The sequence below is a fragment of the Alosa sapidissima genome, chromosome 2 (genome assembly GCF_018492685.1).
Source record: "Alosa sapidissima isolate fAloSap1 chromosome 2, fAloSap1.pri, whole genome shotgun sequence".
Lineage (NCBI taxonomy): Eukaryota > Metazoa > Chordata > Actinopteri > Clupeiformes > Clupeidae > Alosa > Alosa sapidissima.
This window is the reverse complement of record NC_055958.1, coordinates 42,053,405-42,072,666: the sequence shown is the minus strand read 5'-3', so window position 1 is coordinate 42,072,666 and position 19,262 is coordinate 42,053,405. Positions and strand designations below refer to the sequence as shown.

Here is a 19,262-nt window from a genome sequence, read left to right as displayed (position 1 = left end):
GCTACACACTCTGGACAGTAGCATATTAGAGAGATTAGCATAATCATGATCAGCAATTGAAATGAATGGAGCTCTTCATAGGAGGAGACAGATCAGCAATAATTCCCCCGACTCGGCAGTCATCTTGGTAACACACTCTGGGCAGTTATCAGGCAGCTATGTTCCTATTCAAGTGAATGGAGAGGCATGCAGGAAGGGGCGGGATATGTGTAGACTACTACCATATTGGGTATACGAACTAACCCTTATGCATTTATATGGAGGATTCTTTGAGCACTTTGTGTCCTCATTAGAAAGTCTGTTTAAAGGAGAGTAGAGCTCTATGAGATGGATTCCTAATGCTAATGCTAAACATGGCGGAGTTGTTAACTGAAAGTCCTGTCCTGGAACTTAACGGTGCAGCAGGCCAACACAAAGATTAAAGCTGTAGCCAAGATGACCACCAGGAAGCGAGGTTTCCTATAATGACTATTCATGATGAGGTTTCCTATAATGACTATTCATGATGAGGTTTCCTATAATGACTATTCATGATGAGGTTTCCTATAATGGCTATTCATGGTGAGGTTTCCTATAATGACTAGATGAGGTTTCCTATAATGACTATTCTTGATGAGGTTACCTATAATGACTACTGATGTTGAGGTTTCCTATAATGACTAGATGAGGTTTCCTATAATGACTATTCATGATGAGGTTTCCTATAATGACTACTCATGATGAGGTTTCCTGTAATGACTATTCATGATGAGGTTTCCTATAATGACTATTCATGATGAGATTTCCTATAATGACTAGATGAGGTTTCCTATAATGACTGTTCATGATGAGGTTTCCTATAATGACTATTCATGATGAGGTTTCCTATAATGACAACTCATGATGAGGTTTCCTAGTTTCCTATAATGGCTATTCATGATGAGGTTTCCTATCATGACTATTCATGATGAGGTTTTCTATAATGACTACTCATGATGAGGTTTCCTATAATGACTATTCATGATGAGGTTTCCTATAATGACTATTCATGATGAGATTTCCTATAATGACTAGATGAGGTTTCCTATAATGACTGTTCATGATGAGGTTTCCTATAATGACTATTCATGATGAGGTTTCCTATAATGACAACTCATGATGAGGTTTCCTAGTTTCCTATAATGGCTATTCATGATGAGGTTTCCTATCATGACTATTCATGATGAGGTTTTCTATAATGACTACTCATGATGAGGTTTCCTATAATGACTATTCATGATGAGGTTTCCTATAATGACTACTCATGATGAGGTTTCCTGTAATGACTATTCATGATGAGGTTTCCTATAATGACTATTCATGATGAGATTTCCTATAATGACTAGATGAGGTTTCCTATAATGACTGTTCATGATGAGGTTTCCTATAATGACTATTCATGATGAGGTTTCCTATAATGACTAGATAAGGTTTCCTATAATGACAACTCATGATGAGGTTTCCTAGTTTCCTATAATGGCTATTCATGATGAGGTTTCCTATCATGACTATTCATGATGAGGTTTTCTATAATGACTACTCATGATGAGGTTTTCTATAATGACTATTTATGATGAGGTTTCCTATAATGGCTATTCATGGTGAGGTTTCCTATAATGACTAGATGAGGTTTCCTATAATGACTATTCTTGATGAGGTTACCTATAATGACTACTGATGTTGAGGTTTCCTATAATGACTAGATGAGGTTTCCTATAATGACTATTCATGATGAGGTTTCCTGTAATGACTATTCATGATGAGGTTTCCTGTAATGACTATTCATGATGAGATTTCCTATAATGACTAGATGAGGTTTCCTATAATGACTGTTCATGATGAGGTTTCCTATAATGACTAGATAAGGTTTCCTATAATGACAACTCATGATGAGGTTTCCTAGTTTCCTATAATGGCTATTCATGATGAGGTTTCCTATCATGACTATTCATGATGAGGTTTCCTATCTATAATGACTATTCATGATGAGGTTTCCTATAATGACTACTCATGATGAGGTTTCCTATAATGACTAGATGAGGTTTCCTGTAATGACTATTCATGATGAGGTTTCCTGTAATGACTACTCATGATGAGGTTTCCTGTAATGACTACTCATGATGAGGTTTCCTGTAATGACTATTCATTATGAGGTTTCCTATAATGACTACTCATGATGTCTGAATACCCTCATGTGTACTCACATTTGCCTCATGTCAGAGAGTGTGTTTGTGGAAAAGCAGCTGGTGTTGTTGACCTGGCTCGGGTTTGTTCCGTCTGCACATGTAGTGCCATCTGTCCGCCCATAGTTGGCCGCTTGTATCTGAATGACCTTTGAACCTGAATCAGTGGAACGCAAATGGTGGTTTAATACTGAGTAAAATTCATGGGGAAAAAATATCTTGCAAAGCGTCATCTAAGTCAGTGTTTTTCAACCTTTTTTGTGCCACGGCACACTTTTGACACTTAACTCATTGAGTGCCAAAAACGTAATATTACGTTTTTAGCTTTTTTTTTTAAATTACGAAACTAGACACTCTAACACACCTTATATGTGATTTTGGGAACTCTGTGATGAATGGAAATGAAATATATGACGATCGAAAACTCATGAAAACGCACAATCTGGACATTTTATCATAACTCGGTTGCCGCTTTGGGTCGACTCAGTGACGCATGCACGTCAGCTCAAAACCAGGCCATTTTCATGGGTCTAACACTAGGTGGCAGTCTCGCCAGGTCTCGCTTGGTCACTTCCCGGAACCTTACAGGCAACACTTCATATTTCATGAAAGACGTTATATCCATTTCTAGAAAAAAAACAGCGATTTTGATGAAAACTAGCCACTGTTTAGCTTGGGATTTCTCAGGAACAGTGGCGTGTAGAAATATACGGTTTGCACCCACTGAGAGCTTAAAGTCTCACCTTTCAAACGAGCCATTGTATGTGTTCATAGCTATAACACAGAATATGCTGTGGCTGTACAAAAATCAGCAACAATGGTCTAGATTGCTGGCACTCTAGGACAAAGCTTCCGAAAACAGCTTGGCATTCAATGAGTTAAAATTTCCCATGGCACACTAACATCCTGTGTGAAGAAAAAATAAACATACCATAGCCTAAAACTTCAAATAATACACAGATATGGCCTTATTATGGCTTCTATGCAAGACCTGCTCAATAAAACAAGCGCCCTCTGTTTCATTTGTAGGTGACTATATCTAATTTAATTGTTGTTATGAACTGGATATGTGATGATTCTGTGAATACTGGATATGGGGCCCCCGTTGTACAATGCCTGCATGCCACAATGTGCAATCATACAATCAATGAGAGCATGTGGTTATGAATTTTTTGATGCAACAGTTGCTTTTCTGGACCAGTGAGTGACATTTGGGTAATTTTCTGCGGCACACCTGATGATCTCTCACGGCACACTAGTGTGCCCCGGCACAGTGGTTGAAAAACACTGATCTAAGTAACAATATTTAGCAGCAATACGCACCACATTCCAGACTGCTGTGATGGCCTTCACAGGTCTGGCTGGACTCTGCAATGTACAGTAAACATTAATGAGTGAGGAAAGCTGCTTTCTGCATACTAGCAAACCAGCATGACCATCTTACACCAACAATGTCAAGCTTGGCAGGCTGGTCACCAGCATGACCATCTTACACCAGCTGTATCCCACACGACAGGCTGGTCACCAGCATGACCATCTTGCACCAGCTGTATCCGACACATGACAGGCTGGTCAACATACAACACACCTGGCTCCAGCGGAAACAAATGAGCGTGCTAAAGAGCCTTCCATGCATAAACCGAGTTGTCATGTTAACAGGAAATGGGTTGAGAAATGCCAAACATCTTAATAATTTTTTAGTGAGAATGAAAAAACAGATCTACAAGGACCTGTTCTAAATCGGCCTTTTAGGGACAGTGAGCCTTGTGTACACAGACTTAGAAGGGAAAAGGTTCTTGTGTACACAGACTTTGAAGGGAAAAGGTTCTTCAAGCTTAAGCGTGTTTGAGGACAGTGAGCCTTGTGTACACCTTGTGGTCGGGGTTCAAACCGGCACCCTCCGGTTACAAGTCCGAAGCGCTAACCAGTAGGCCACGGCAGCCCACATAAGCGTGTTTGAGGAAGGATTACTGTGATGAGATGCTCCTCGTCCTTACTTGGAGGAACACAGCTGTAGGAGATGTGCAGGTATTTGTAGGTGCCAAAACACGGATCAGTGAAGATGTGGTTGGAGGAATGCACTGTGCATGTGCTTCTTCCTTCGCATCTTAACAAGAGAGAGAGAAGGACTTGTATGTTGGAAAAACACCCCAGAAGCCACTTATAGACTGAACAACACAGACTGAAAGATGTTTTTAGATATGAAGCAGACATTACATCCTGCTTTTTACTTAGCAAGGATACATACACAGACAGCCCTTTACACCTTAACACAGTAGAACTTGTGATAACTAATACTGACCTTTCCCTTGTTATGGGGAGTGTTGTGGGAGCATAGCAGTTGGTGTTGCTAAGCTGATGTGCAGGTCGTCCAGAAGAGCAGGTGGTTTCATCAGTCCGGCCATAACTGGCGTCATGGATGTGGATTACGTTTGAACCTGGGTTGGAAGGACAAGCGTTACACCCTGACATGGAAGCAAAAGATGACAGGTACATTTATTTGTTCAAATAATTGAATCTGGCAATTGAGGTTAGGCCAAGCTTGCTACATAGCACCCACACAGCTGTTTAGATACTCTGTTCATTTAAAGTGGATAGCACTGCCTCTATGTAGTAGCCTGTTCTTTTCAAAAGATGGTTTCAAAAGATGACCGTGCCAACCAATTTCTTTTTTTCAAAAATGGCAGTGCCAACCATTTTCTTTTCAAAAAATGACAGTGCCAACCGTTTTCTTGTCAAAACATGGCAATGCCAATCATTTTCAACTTTGGCCCAAAGTTCCAAACACCTTTGCAAAGTATTTTGTCATTAAATCAGCCATACTGTGGCTATAATGGCTATGTGGCTATAATGGCTATGTGGCTTTAATGGCTATGTGGCTATGTGGCTATAATGGCTATGTGGCTTTAATGGCTATGTGGCTATAATGGCTATGTGGCTTTAATGGCTATGTGGCTATAATGGCTATGTGGCTTTAATGGCTATGTGGCTATAATGGCTATGTGGCTATAATGGCTATGTGGCTATAATGGCTATGTGGCTTTAATGGCTATGTGGCTATGTGGCTATAATGGCTATGTGGCTATAACGGCTATGTGGCTATGTGGCTTTAATGGCTATGTGGCTATAATGGCTATGTGGCTATGTGGCTATAATGGCTATGTGGCTATAATGGCTATGTGGCTATGTGGCTTTAATGGCTATGTGGCTATAATGGCTATGTGGCTATGTGGCTATAATGGCTATGTGGCTATGTGGCTATGTGGCTATAATGGCTATGTGGCTATGTGGCTTTAATGGCTATGTGGCTTTAATGGCTATGTGGCTTTAATGGCTATGCTGCTTTAATGGCTATGTGGCTATGTGGCTATGTGGCTTTAATGGCTATGTGGTTATGTGGCTTTAATGGCTATGTGGCTATGTGGCTTTAATGGCTATGTGGCTTTAATGGCTATAATGGCTATGTGGCTATGTGGCTTTAATGGCTATGTGGCTTTAATGGCTATAATGGCTATGTGGCTTTAATGGCTATGTGGCTATGTGGCTTTAATGGCTATGTGGCTTTAATGGCTATGTGGCTATGTGGCTATGTGGCTTTAATGGCTATGTGGCTATGTGGCTTTAATGGCTATGTGGCTATGTGGCTTTAATGGCTATGTGGCTATAATGGCTATGTGGCTTTAATGGCTATGTGGCTATGTGGCTTTAATGGCTATGTGGCTTTAATGGCTATGTGGCTATAATGGCTATGTGGCTTTAATGGCTATGTGGCTATAATGGCTATGTGGCTTTAATGGCTATGTGGCTTTAATGGCTATGTGGCTATGTGGCTTTAATGGCTATGTGGCTTTAATGGCTATGTGGCTGTGTGGCTTTAATGGCTATGTGGCTTTAATGGCTATGTGGCTTTAATGGCTATGTGGCTATATGGCTATATGGCTATGTGGCTTTAATGGCTATATGGCTATGTGGCTATATGGCTATGTGGCTTTAATGGCTATGTGGCTATGTGGCTTTAATGGCTGTGGCTTTTATGGCTGTGTGGCAACAGTTGCTTTTCTGAACCAGTGAGTGACATTTGGGTAATTTTCTGCGGCACACCTGATGATCTCTCACGGCACACTAGTGTGCCCCGGCACAGTGGTTGAAAAACACTGATCTAAGTAACAATATTTAGCAGCAATACGCACCACATTCCAGACTGCTGAGATGGCCTTCACAGGTCTGGCTGGACTCTGCAATGTACAGTAAACATTAATGAGTGAGGAAAGCTGCTTTCTGCATTCTAGCAAACCAGCATGACCATCTTACACCAACAATGTCAAGCTTGGCAGGCTGGTCACCAGCATGACCATCTTACACCAGCTGTATCCCACACGACAGGCTGGTCACCAGCATGACCATCTTGCACCAGCTGTATCCGACACATGACAGGCTGGTCAACATACAACACACCTGGCTCCAGCGGAAACAAATGAGCGTGCTAAAGAGCCTTCCATGCATAAACCGAGTTGTCATGTTAACAGGAAATGGGTTGAGAAATGCCAAACATCTTAATAATTTTTTAGTGAGAATGAAAAAACAGATCTACAAGGACCTGTTCTAAATCGGCCTTTTAGGGACAGTGAGCCTTGTGTACACAGACTTAGAAGGGAAAAGGTTCTTGTGTACACAGACTTTGAAGGGAAAAGGTTCTTCAAGCTTAAACGTGTTTGAGGACAGTGAGCCTTGTGTACACCTTGTGGTCGGGGTTCAAACCGGCACCCTCCGGTTACAAGTCCGAAGCGCTAACCAGTAGGCCACGGCAGCCCACATAAGCGTGTTTGAGGAAGGATTACTGTGATGAGATGCTTCTCGTCCTTACTTGGAGGAACACAGCTGTAGGAGATGTGCAGGTATTTGTAGGTGCCAAAACACGGATCAGTGAAGATGTGGTTGGAGGAATGCACTGTGCATGTGCTTCTTCCTTCGCATCTTAACGAGAGAGAGAGAAGGACTTGTATGTTGGAAAAACACCCCAGAAGCCACTTATAGACTGAACAACACAGACTGAAAGATGTTTTTAGATATGAAGCAGACATTACATCCTGCTTTTTACTTAGCAAGGATACATACACAGACAGCCCTTTACACCTTAACACAGTAGAACTTGTGATAACTAATACTGACCTTTCCCTTGTTATGGGGAGTGTTGTGGGAGCATAGCAGTTGGTGTTGCTAAGCTGATGTGCAGGTCGTCCAGAAGAGCAGGTGGTTTCATCAGTCCGGCCATAACTGGCGTCATGGATGTGGATTACGTTTGAACCTGGGTTGGAAGGACAAGCGTTACACCCTGACATGGAAGCAAAAGATGACAGGTACATTTATTTGTTCAAATAATTGAATCTGGCAATTGAGGTTAGGCCAAGCTTGCTACATAGCACCCACACAGCTGTTTAGATACTCTGTTCATTTAAAGTGGATAGCACTGCCTCTATGTAGTAGCCTGTTCTTTTCAAAAGATGGCAGTGCCAACCATTTTCTTTTCAAAAGATGGCAATGCCAACCATTTTCTTTTCAAAAGATGGTTTCAAAAGATGACCGTGCCAACCATTTTTTTTTTTCAAAAATGGCAGTGCCAACCATTTTCTTTTCAAAAGATGACAGTGCCAACCGTTTTCTTGTCAAAACATGGCAATGCCAATCATTTTCAACTTTGGCCCAAAGTTCCAAACACCTTTGCAAAGTATTTTGTCATTAAATCAGCCATACTGTGGCTATAATGGCTATGTGGCTATAATGGCTATGTGGCTTTAATGGCTATGTGGCTATAATGGCTATGTGGCTATAATGGCTATGTGGCTTTAATGGCTATGTGGCTTTAATGGCTATGTGGCTTTAATGGCTATGTGGCTATAATGGCTATGTGGCTTTAATGGCTATGTGGCTATAATGGCTATGTGGCTTTAATGGCTATGTGGCTATAATGGCTATGTGGCTTTAATGGCTATGTGGCTATGTGGCTATAATGGCTATGTGGCTTTAATGGCTATGTGGCTATAATGGCTATGTGGCTATAATGGCTATGTGGCTATGTGGCTATAATGGCTATGTGGCTATAATGGCTATGTGGCTATAATGGCTATGTGGCTATGTGGCTTTAATGGCTATGTGGCTATGTGGCTATAATGGCTATGTGGCTATAACGGCTATGTGGCTTTAATGGCTATGTGGCTATAACGGCTATGTGGCTTTAATGGCTATGTGGCTATAATGGCTATGTGGCTATGTGGCTATAATGGCTATGTGGCTATGTGGCTTTAATGGCTATGTGGCTTTAATGGCTATGTGGCTATAATGGCTATGTGGCTATAATGGCTATGTGGCTATAATGGCTATGTGGCTATGTGGCTTTAATGGCTATGTGGCTTTAATGGCTATGTGGCTATAATGGCTATATGGCTTTAATGGCTATGCTGCTTTAATGGCTATGTGGCTATATGGCTATGTGGCTTTAATGGCTATGTGGCTATGTGGCTTTAATGGCTATGTGGCTTTAATGGCTATGTGGCTTTAATGGCTATGCTGCTTTAATGGCTATGTGGCTATATGGCTATGTGACTATGTGGCTTTAATGGCTATGTGGTTATGTGGCTTTAATGGCTATGTGGCTATGTGGCTTTAATGGCTATGTGGCTTTAATGGCTATAATGGCTATGTGGCTTTAATGGCTATGTGGCTATGTGGCTTTAATGGCTATGTGGCTTTAATGGCTATGTGGCTTTAATGGCTATGTGGCTATGTGGCTTTAATGGCTATGTGGCTATGTGGCTTTAATGGCTATGTGGCTATGTGGCTTTAATGGCTATGTGGCTATAATGGCTATGTGGCTTTAATGGCTATGTGGCTTTAATGGCTATGTGGCTTTAATGGCTATGTGGCTATAATGGCTATGTGGCTTTAATGGCTATGTGGCTTTAATGGCTATGTGGCTTTAATGGCTATGTGGCTATGTGGCTGTGTGGCTTTAATGGCTATGTGGCTTTAATGGCTATGTGGCTATATGGCTATGTGGCTTTAATGGCTATGTGGCTTTAATGGCTATGTGGCTATAATGGCTATGTGGCTATAATGGCTATGTGGCTTTAATGGCTATGTGGCTATAATGGCTATGTGGCTTTAATGGCTATGTGGCTATGTGGCTTTAATGGCTATGTGGCTTTAATGGCTATGTGGCTTTAATGGCTATGTGGCTATAATGGCTATGTGGCTATGTGGCTTTAATGGCTATGTGGCTTTAATGGCTATGTGGCTATAATGGCTATGTGGCTATAATGGCTATATGGCTTTAATGGCTATGTGGCTATAATGGCTATGTGGCTATGTGGCTTTAATGGCTATGTGGCTTTAATGGCTATGTGGCTATAATGGCTATATGGCTTTAATGGCTATATGGCTTTAATGGCTATGCTGCTTTAATGGCTATGTGGCTATATGGCTATGTGGCTTTAATGGCTATGTGGCTTTAATGGCTATGTGGCTATAATGGCTATATGGCTTTAATGGCTATGTGGCTATAATGGCTATGTGGCTTTAATGGCTATGTGGCTTTAATGGCTATGTGGCTATAATGGCTATATGGCTTTAATGGCTATATGGCTTTAATGGCTATGCTGCTTTAATGGCTATGTGGCTATATGGCTATGTGGCTTTAATGGCTATGTGGCTATGTGGCTTTAATGGCTATGTGGCTTTAATGGCTATGTGGCTTTAATGGCTATGCTGCTTTAATGGCTATGTGGGTATATGGCTATGTGGCTATGTGGCTTTAATGGCTATGTGGCTATGTGGCTTTAATGGCTATGTGGCTATGTGGCTTTAATGGCTATGTGGCTTTAATGGCTATAATGGCTATGTGGCTTTAATGGCTATGTGGCTTTAATGGCTATGTGGCTATGTGGCTTTAATGGCTATGTGGCTATGTGGCTTTAATGGCTATGTGGCTATGTGGCTTTAATGGCTATGTGGCTATAATGGCTATGTCGCTTTAATGGCTATGTGGCTTTAATGGCTATGTGGCTATAATGGCTATGTGGCTTTAATGGCTATGTGGCTATGTGGCTTTAATGGCTATGTGGCTTTAATGGCTATGTGGCTATGTGGCTGTGTGGCTTTAATGGCTATGTGGCTTTAATGGCTATGTGGCTATGTGGCTTTAATGGCTATGTGGCTTTAATGGCTATGTGGCTATGTGGCTTTAATGGCTATATGGCTATGTGGCTATATGGCTATGTGGCTTTAATGGCTATGTGGCTTTTATGGCTATGTGGCTTTAATGGCTATGTGGCTTTTATGGCTGTGTGGCAACAGTTGCTTTTCTGAACCAGTGATTGACATTTGCGTAATTTTCTGCGGCACACCTGATGATCTCTAAGGGCACACTAGTGTGCCCCGGCACAGTGGTTGAAAAACACTGATCTAAGTAACAATATTTAGCAGCAATACGCACCACATTCCAGACTGCTGAGATGGCCTTCACAGGTCTGGCTGGACTCTGCAATGTACAGTAAACATTAATGAGTGAGGAAAGCTGCTTTCTGCATTCTAGCAAACCAGCATGACCATCTTACACCAACAATGTCAAGCTTGGCAGGCTGGTCACCAGCATGACCATCTTACACCAGCTGTATCCCACACGACAGGCTGGTCACCAGCATGACCATCTTGCACCAGCTGTATCCGACACATGACAGGCTGGTCAACATACAACACACCTGGCTCCAGCGGAAACAAATGAGCGTGCTAAAGAGCCTTCCATGCATAAACCGAGTTGTCATGTTAACAGGAAATGGGTTGAGAAATGCCAAACATCTTAATAATTTTTTAGTGAGAATGAAAAAACAGATCTACAAGGACCTGTTCTAAATCGGCCTTTTTAATGGCTATGTGGCTATGTGGCTGTGTGGCTTTAATGGCTATGTGGCTTTAATGGCTATGTGGCTATGTGGCTTTAATGGCTATGTGGCTTTAATGGCCAACTCCTACTCAAGCGAGTAGGACGCATTTCACACTGCTCCTGCTTCACCTATCCTTTTAGCAATTTCCACTCTTTTTCATTCTTTTATTTCATTTACAAGCTAGTTTAGCAAAGACAGTGAAACCAGTACATTTAAATCTGAAACTTTAGTGGTTAGTTTTTTACTTTAAATGAGCCAGCCAAGTCAACGAGCAAAAACTGAACGGCAATTCACCTTGAAGTTGGATTAAAACAAAATGCGCTCCTCCGGCCAGAGACCCAGGAGATCATGCCGAAAATGTTCTGAGCTAGAACAGAGGATTTCTACTTTGGAATCAAAGATGCATGCCCTTCCATCAACGACAGATGAACTACGAGAGGCATCTCATGAAGTGAGTACAGCAACTACTGGAAATGCAGAGAATGTAACCCAGCAGTCTAATATCACTGCTAATAGAGCAGATGAATGCATCGACCTCACAAAGGGAAATGTGAGTACAGAGCCTTGGCACAGGCAAGGTGCCAGACCAAAAAACAAAAAACGTAATACAAGAACTGTAATTACCTCAACACCAGTAAATTCAGATGTTAACTTCAGGCCACGTATCAGAAATACAGACAGATCAGCAAACTACTACAGGGCTTGTGGTCCTAAGGGAAGCCCACAGCCCCTAACACTATGGAACAGATTTGAATGCCTCCGGGACGTGAGAGAGGAATTTCCCAGGGAACAGACCCAAAGCAGGCAGCGATCAAACCACAACAAAAGAAAGATGGGCACAGACAAGAAGCAGCACTCGACCCCTATTCATCCCACAACCCTCGTTCTAGGCGACTTTGCTGTGAGACATATAAATGGGGAAAGGATGATTGTATGTTGTTTCCCAAATGCTTCAGTGTCTGACACAAAAAACAAGCTTGCAGAACTGGTGTCAAAATATGCAACTATCAAGCGCATCATTGTGCATGTTGGAGCAAATGACATCTACAGAGAACAGCTGTATGTCAAAGAAGATTTCAAGGAACTTTTCTCGGCCCTATATGAGCTTGGAATACAAATTTTCATCAGTGGCCCACTCCCAGCAGAGGGAAGCTTTGTATTTTCCAGACTATTCAGTTTAAACACCTGGCTCGCAAAAACATGCTTTTCAGTTGGGATGAATTTTATTGACAATTTTAACCTTTTTTGGAATCGCAGGGAATACTTCAGACCAAATAGCACAGAGCTGAGTTGGACTGGGGCCAAGATCTTAACCGAATACTATCACCTCTCTCTCCTGCACCCAACATTTTTTCTGCCAACCTTGAGCCGAGCCTCTGATAAGCGCTCAGTGGCCATACAGACGGAACAAGCGGATGACATCAACAACTCAGCTAAACCAAAACACTCTGCACAGGCTGAAACAGAGATATGCCCAACCTCCCCTGCTGTGGGGCCCTCTGATAACCACCCGCTAGCCTCCACTGAAATGCAGACCTTGGAGAAACATAAACAACCAGCTCAACAATGCCAAGCCATGTCCACTGGACACGATAAGATGGGTGCTGCTAAAATGACTCAAAGTCAATCACTGGCGTCAAACTCCCTGGAATCTCAGCAAACAAATGGATGTGATGAGCATGAGGAGATAGCACCTATCAAAGCTGCTGAGAGGATATCAGAAAGGAAGGGTCATGTTGTAACACCAGTACCAATACCCCTCCCCACCTCCGTCGTCTCCTTGTCACCACAAAGACACAACAACATGGAATACACTACTGGAATACATGCTGAAAGCGGAGCGTCTGCAACAAACTTCCCAGAACCTCAGCAGGCAGATGGAGACTCTGGATCAATTTTCAACCCCAACCTCCTTGATTTCCCATCACCACCCACACCCAATCACGTCCCCACCCAATCAAACTCCCCAGGCCACACAAACCCCCCTAATCTCCCATCCCCATCCCCACCCCTTCATCCCACCACCCACTCAAACTCCACAGGATCCCCTGAATACCCATCACCATCCCCACCCAAGCACATGATGTTCCCTGCAAGAATGGAGAGACTGCTACCAGTAGCCATGCAGAGTTTTACTAGCCCAAGATCATTAGCACCAAAGAAGCGAAGGGCACCTCCACCCCCTCGCCCTCCCCCTCCCCGTTTAGAAGGATCTCTTAAGCAGCAGCAACCTCTTAGTTCATTTTCTCAGCCGGCATATAGCATGGAATGTGCAGTGGAAAATACAGATGGCAGCAGCAGGGGACAATTATATGATGACTGTATTGCATGATATTCTCAGGGTCCCTGCAATATAAATGGTACTGACAGTAGTTTTGAGAACATGCCGGGACCCAGTAAGCCCATGACATTCTCTATTCCTGTATTGACAAGAAATAGAACACAAATGCATCGAGCTTATAGGGTAAACCAGTCCAATCTCCTACCCGTACCACATCAACCTCAGATTTCCCCCATGGATCATATTTCCCCAACACTTAAACTAACAAAACTAGCACTCCTAAATATCAGATCTCTTTCAAACAAATCATTCTTAATTCATGATCTAATTTGCACACACAACCTTGATTTTTTACTTTTAACTGAGACATGGTTAGATCAAGCAAACAGTGCTGCTACTCTCATCGAATCAGCTCCCCCAAACTTCAGTTTTTTGAGTGCTACCAGAGCAAATAAAAGAGGTGGGGGGATAGCCACAATTTTCAAGACGTCTTTTCAGTGCAATCAGTCGTCATTCGGTGACTTTACTTCATTTGAATATCTGTGTGCATGCATTAAGTCTTCTCCTCAGATTTTATTACTGACAATTTACAGGCCTCCAAAACATTCAGCTAAAGTTTTTCTTGAAGAGCTAGGTGAACTGCTATCAGTTGTTTGCATAGAGTATGACTGTCTTATTATATCAGGGGATCTAAACTTGCATGTGGATAATCCTGAAAACAATTATGCCAAGGAATTCATTGCACTAATCGATACTTTCTCCCTAACACAGCATGTACAGGGGCCAACACACTCTCTCGGCCATACCCTCGACCTTGTTATCACAAAGGGTCTCGATGTCTCTACAGCTGTTAAAGACCCGGCCTTATCTGATCATTTTTGCGTGTTCTTTGATGTGTCTATGTCCCCACACACTCAAAACACAGCTATGATGGTAAAAAGGAGAATCATAAATGATCAGACAAGTGCTCTCTTTGAGCAAGCACTTTCACTAAAGTCAAGTCAACTGTCAGACTCTGAAGACTTATTTGATCACTTTAATGCAAAAATGGCAAACATTATGGATGACATTGCTCCATTACAATTCAAGAAAGTTAAGGACAAACAGAAAGCACCATGGAGGCAAAATCCAGCAGTTAAACTTCTAAAAAGAGATTGTAGGAAGACTGAAAGAAAATGGCGTAAATACAAACTTCAGATCCACTATGAAATCCATAAAGAGATGCTCCGCACATATAACTCTGAAATATGCAAAGCAAGACAGTCCTTTTTTTCTAACATTATCAATAGAAGTTCAAATAACACTCGTATTCTATTTTCAACTGTTGATAAGTTAACAAATTCCCCCTCACAATTAGCGCCTGAACTTCTCTCAACTAATAAATGCAATGAGTTTTCATCTTTTTTTAAAGGTAAAATTGACAAAATCAGACTCAACATATCTGCTCAATTACAAATTCAACAACCTGAACTTCCAGCAACAAACAGAGGGAAACTAAACTTGATGTCAGAGTTCAGCTTGATAGACTACGAAACACTTGAAAAAACGGTACAGAATCTCAGCCCTTCCACATGTGTCTTAGACACTCTGCCTACCAATTTCTTCAAAACTGTTTTTCACCTCATAGCGGCGGATGTCCTTCAAATTGTAAATGTATCATTGCTGTCTGGCACTTTTCCTAAGTCACTGAAAACAGCTGTTGTAAAGCCACTTCTCAAGAAGAATAACCTGGATGCCTCCATGCTAAACAATTACAGGCCCATATCCAATCTACCTTTTATTGGCAAAATTATTGAAAAAGTAGTCTTTAATCAATTAACCACCTTCCTAACATCAAATGGGTATTTTGATTACTTTCAGTCTGGTTTTCGGGCAAATCACAGCACTGAAACAGCTCTCATTAAAGTTTCCAATGACATACGCCTCAACACAGATTCAGGTAAAACATCAGTCCTAGTGCTACTGGACCTTAGTGCAGCATTTGACACTGTTGATCACAATATTTTACTACACAGACTAGAACACTGGGTTGGATTTACAGGCATAGTTATCAGCTGGCTAAAATCATATCTACAAGAAAGGAGCTTCTTTGTTGCCATCGGAAACTGTACCTCAACACCAACGTCCTTGACCTGTGGTGTTCCCCAGGGGTTGATCTTGGGGCCACTATTATTCAACCTCTATATGCTCCCACTTGGACAAATCATTCAAAATAATTTGATTTCATATCATAGCTATGCAGATGACACACAAATTTACTTAGCTCTATCACCAAACAACTATGGTCCTCTTGAATCTATGTGTCAGTGTATAGAACAAATCAACACCTGGATGTCTCAAAATTTTCTTCAGCTGAACAAAGAAAAAACTGAAGTAATTATATTTGGTAAAAATGAGGAAAGACTTAGGGTTGCCACTCTCCTTGACACAAAAGGGTTGAAGGCAAAGGATACTGTTAAAAACCTTGGTGTATTAATTGACAGTGATCTAAATTTCAACAGCCACATGAAAGCGATAACTAAATCAGCTTTTTACCACCTCAAAAATATTGTCAAACTCAGAGGGCTGATGTCAAAACATGACTTAGAAAAACTCATTCATGCATTTATCTCCAGCAGGGTTGATTACTGCAATGGACTGTTCACAGGCCTTCCTAAAAAGACTATTAAACAGCTTCAGGTGATACAAAATGCAGCAGCTAGGACTCTAACAAAAACTAAAAGAACTGACCACATTACTCCAATTCTTAAGTCCTTGCACTGGCTTCCAGTAAGTCACAGAATTGACTTTAAAGCACTATTGCTTGTTTATAAATCAGTAAATGGAGCAGGACCTAAATACTTGTCAGACATGCTTCAGCAGTACACACCTTCTCGTCCTCTCAGGTCCCAGGTGAAAAACCTGCTAGTAAAACCTACAGTTAGAACTAAACATGGTGAAGCAGCTTTTAGCTGCTATGCGGCTCAGCTGTGGAACCAACTTTCGGATGACATTAAAAAGGCCCCAACTGTAGCCAGTTTTAAATCTAGACTTAAGACCAAACTGTTCTCAGACGCTTTCTGCTAACTGTGCCGAGTTACAAATTCTGAATCTGCCTCGATAATTATTCTACTTTGTCTTTTATTACTTTTTTTACTACTTTTGCCTTTGTTTTTGCTTACTAATTATTCTTTATTTTTAAATGATTTTACCTTGTGTTTTATGTTTTCTTTTTATTATGATCTTTACCTTTTAACTATTCTTTGACTATATTGCCCTTCTATGCTTTTATTTGTTATTATCGTTTGGTTTTGTTTATGTAAAGCACATTGAATGACCTCTGTGTATGAAATGTGCTATATAAATAAACTTGACTTGACTTGACTTGACTTGACTTTTAGGGACAGTGAGCCTTGTGTACACAGACTTAGAAGGGAAAAGGTTCTTGTGTACACAGACTTTGAAGGGAAAAGGTTCTTCAAGCTTAAGCGTGTTTGAGGACAGTGAGCCTTGTGTACACCTTGTGGTCGGGGGTTCAAACCGGCACCCTCCGGTTACAAGTCCGAAGCGCTAACCAGTAGGCCACGGCAGCCCACATAAGCGTGTTTGAGGAAGGATTACTGTGATGAGATGCTCCTCGTCCTTACTTGGAGGAACACAGCTGTAGGAGATGTGCAGGTATTTGTAGGTGCCAAAACACGGATCAGTGAAGATGTGGTTGGAGGAATGCACTGTGCATGTGCTTCTTCCTTCGCATCTTAACGAGAGAGAGAGAAGGACTTGTATGTTGGAAAAACACCCCAGAAGCCACTTATAGACTGAACAACACAGACTGAAAGATGTTTTTAGATATGAAGCAGACATTACATCCTGCTTTTTACTTAGCAAGGATACATACACAGACAGCCCTTTACACCTTAACACAGTAGAACTTGTGATAACTAACACTGACCTTTCCCTTGTTATGGGGAGTGTTGTGGGAGCATAGCAGTTGGTGTTGCTAAGCTGATGTGCAGGTCGTCCAGAAGAGCAGGTGGTTTCATCAGTCCGGCCATAACTGGCGTCATGGATGTGGATTACGTTTGAACCTGGGTTGGAAGGACAAGCGTTACACCCTGACATGGAAGCAAAAGATGACAGGTACATTTATTTGTTCAAATAATTGAATCTGGCAATTGAGGTTAGGCCAAGCTTGCTACATAGCACCCACACAGCTGTTTAGATACTCTGTTCATTTAAAGTGGATAGCAGTGCCTCTATGTAGTAGCCTGTTCTTTTCAAAAGATGGCAGTGCCAACCATTTTCTTTTCAAAAGATGGCAGTGCCAACCATTTTCTTTTCAAAAGATGACCGTGCCAACCAATTTTTTTTTTTTTTTTCAAAAATGGCTTTTTTAATGGCTATGTGGCTATGTGGCTTTAATGGCTATGTGGCTAAAATGGCTATGTGGCTTTAATGGCTATGTGGCTTTAATGGCTATATGGCTTTAATGGCTATATGGCTTTAATGGCTATGCTGCTTTAATGGCTATGTGGCTATATGGCTATGTGGCTTTAATGGCTATGTGGCTTTAATAGCTATGTGGCTATGTGGCTTTAATAGCTATGTGGCTTTAATGGCTATGTGGCTATATGGCTATGTGGCTTTAATGGCTATGTGGCTATATGGCTATGTGGCTTTAATGGCTATGTGGCTATATGGCTATGTGGCTTTAATGGCTATGTGGCTATAATGGATATGTGGCTTTAATGGCTATGTGGCTATATGGCTATGTGGCTATGTGGCTTTAATGGCTATGTGGCTATAATGGCTATGTGGCTATAATGGCTATGTGGCTATAATGGCTATGTGGCTTTAATGGCTATGTGGCTATATGGCTATGTGGCTTTAATGGCTATGTGGCTATGTGGCTATATGGCTATGTGGCTTTAATGGCTATATGGCTATGTGGCTTTAATGGCTATGTGGCTATAATGGCTATGTGGCTATTATGGCTATGTGGCTATATGGCTATGTGGCTATGTGGCTTTAATGGCTATGTGGCTATAATGGCTATGTGGCTTTAATGGCTATGTGGCTTTAATGGCTATGTGGCTATATGGCTATGTGGCTTTAATAGCTATGTGGCTTTAATGGCTATGTGGCTTTAATGGCTATGTGGTTTTAATGGCTATGTGGCAACAGTTGCTTTTCTGAACCAGTGAGTGACATTTGGGTAATTTTCTGCGGCACACCTGATGATCTCTCACGGCACACTAGTGTGCCCCGGCACAGTGGTTGAAAAACACTGATCTAAGTAACAATATTTAGCAGCAATACGCACCACATTCCAGACTGCTGTGATGGCCTTCACAGGTCTGGCTGGACTCTGCAATGTACAGTAAACATTAATGAGTGAGGAAAGCTGCTTTCTGCATTCTAGCAAACCAGCATGACCATCTTACACCAACAATGTCAAGCTTGGCAGGCTGGTCACCAGCATGACCATCTTACACCAGCTGTATCCCACACGACAGGCTGGTCACCAGCATGACCATCTTGCACCAGCTGTATCCGACACATGACAGGCTGGTCAACATACAACACACCTGGCTCCAGCGGAAACAAATGAGCGTGCTAAAGAGCCTTCCATGCATAAACCGAGTTGTCATGTTAACAGGAAATGGGTTGAGAAATGCCAAACATCTTAATAATTTTTTAGTGAGAATGAAAAAACAGATCTACAAGGACCTGTTCTAAATCAGCCTTTTAGGGACAGTGAGCCTTGTGTACACAGACTTAGAAGGGAAAAGGTTCTTGTGTACACAGACTTTGAAGGGAAAAGGTTCTTCAAGCTTAAGCGTGTTTGAGGACAGTGAGCCTTGT

General features: G+C 41.8%; 1 protein-coding gene across 1 annotated transcript in view; it reads right to left on the bottom strand.

The window, feature by feature from the left end:
• LOC121697680 overlaps positions 1-19,262 on the bottom strand; it is a 49,086-nt gene that overhangs the window by 12,120 nt on the left and 17,704 nt on the right. Inside the window, exons 9-19 of the mRNA XM_042079330.1 lie at positions 18,721-18,765; positions 17,350-17,485; positions 17,045-17,154; positions 10,690-10,734; positions 7,371-7,506; positions 7,066-7,175; positions 6,392-6,436; positions 4,504-4,639; positions 4,199-4,308; positions 3,525-3,569; positions 2,223-2,358 (exon numbers count right to left, since the gene is read on the bottom strand). Coding sequence (XP_041935264.1) covers positions 2,223-2,358; positions 3,525-3,569; positions 4,199-4,308; positions 4,504-4,639; positions 6,392-6,436; positions 7,066-7,175; positions 7,371-7,506; positions 10,690-10,734; positions 17,045-17,154; positions 17,350-17,485; positions 18,721-18,765 — 1,054 coding nt within the window. The remainder of the gene's footprint in view (positions 1-2,222; positions 2,359-3,524; positions 3,570-4,198; positions 4,309-4,503; positions 4,640-6,391; positions 6,437-7,065; positions 7,176-7,370; positions 7,507-10,689; positions 10,735-17,044; positions 17,155-17,349; positions 17,486-18,720; positions 18,766-19,262) is intronic.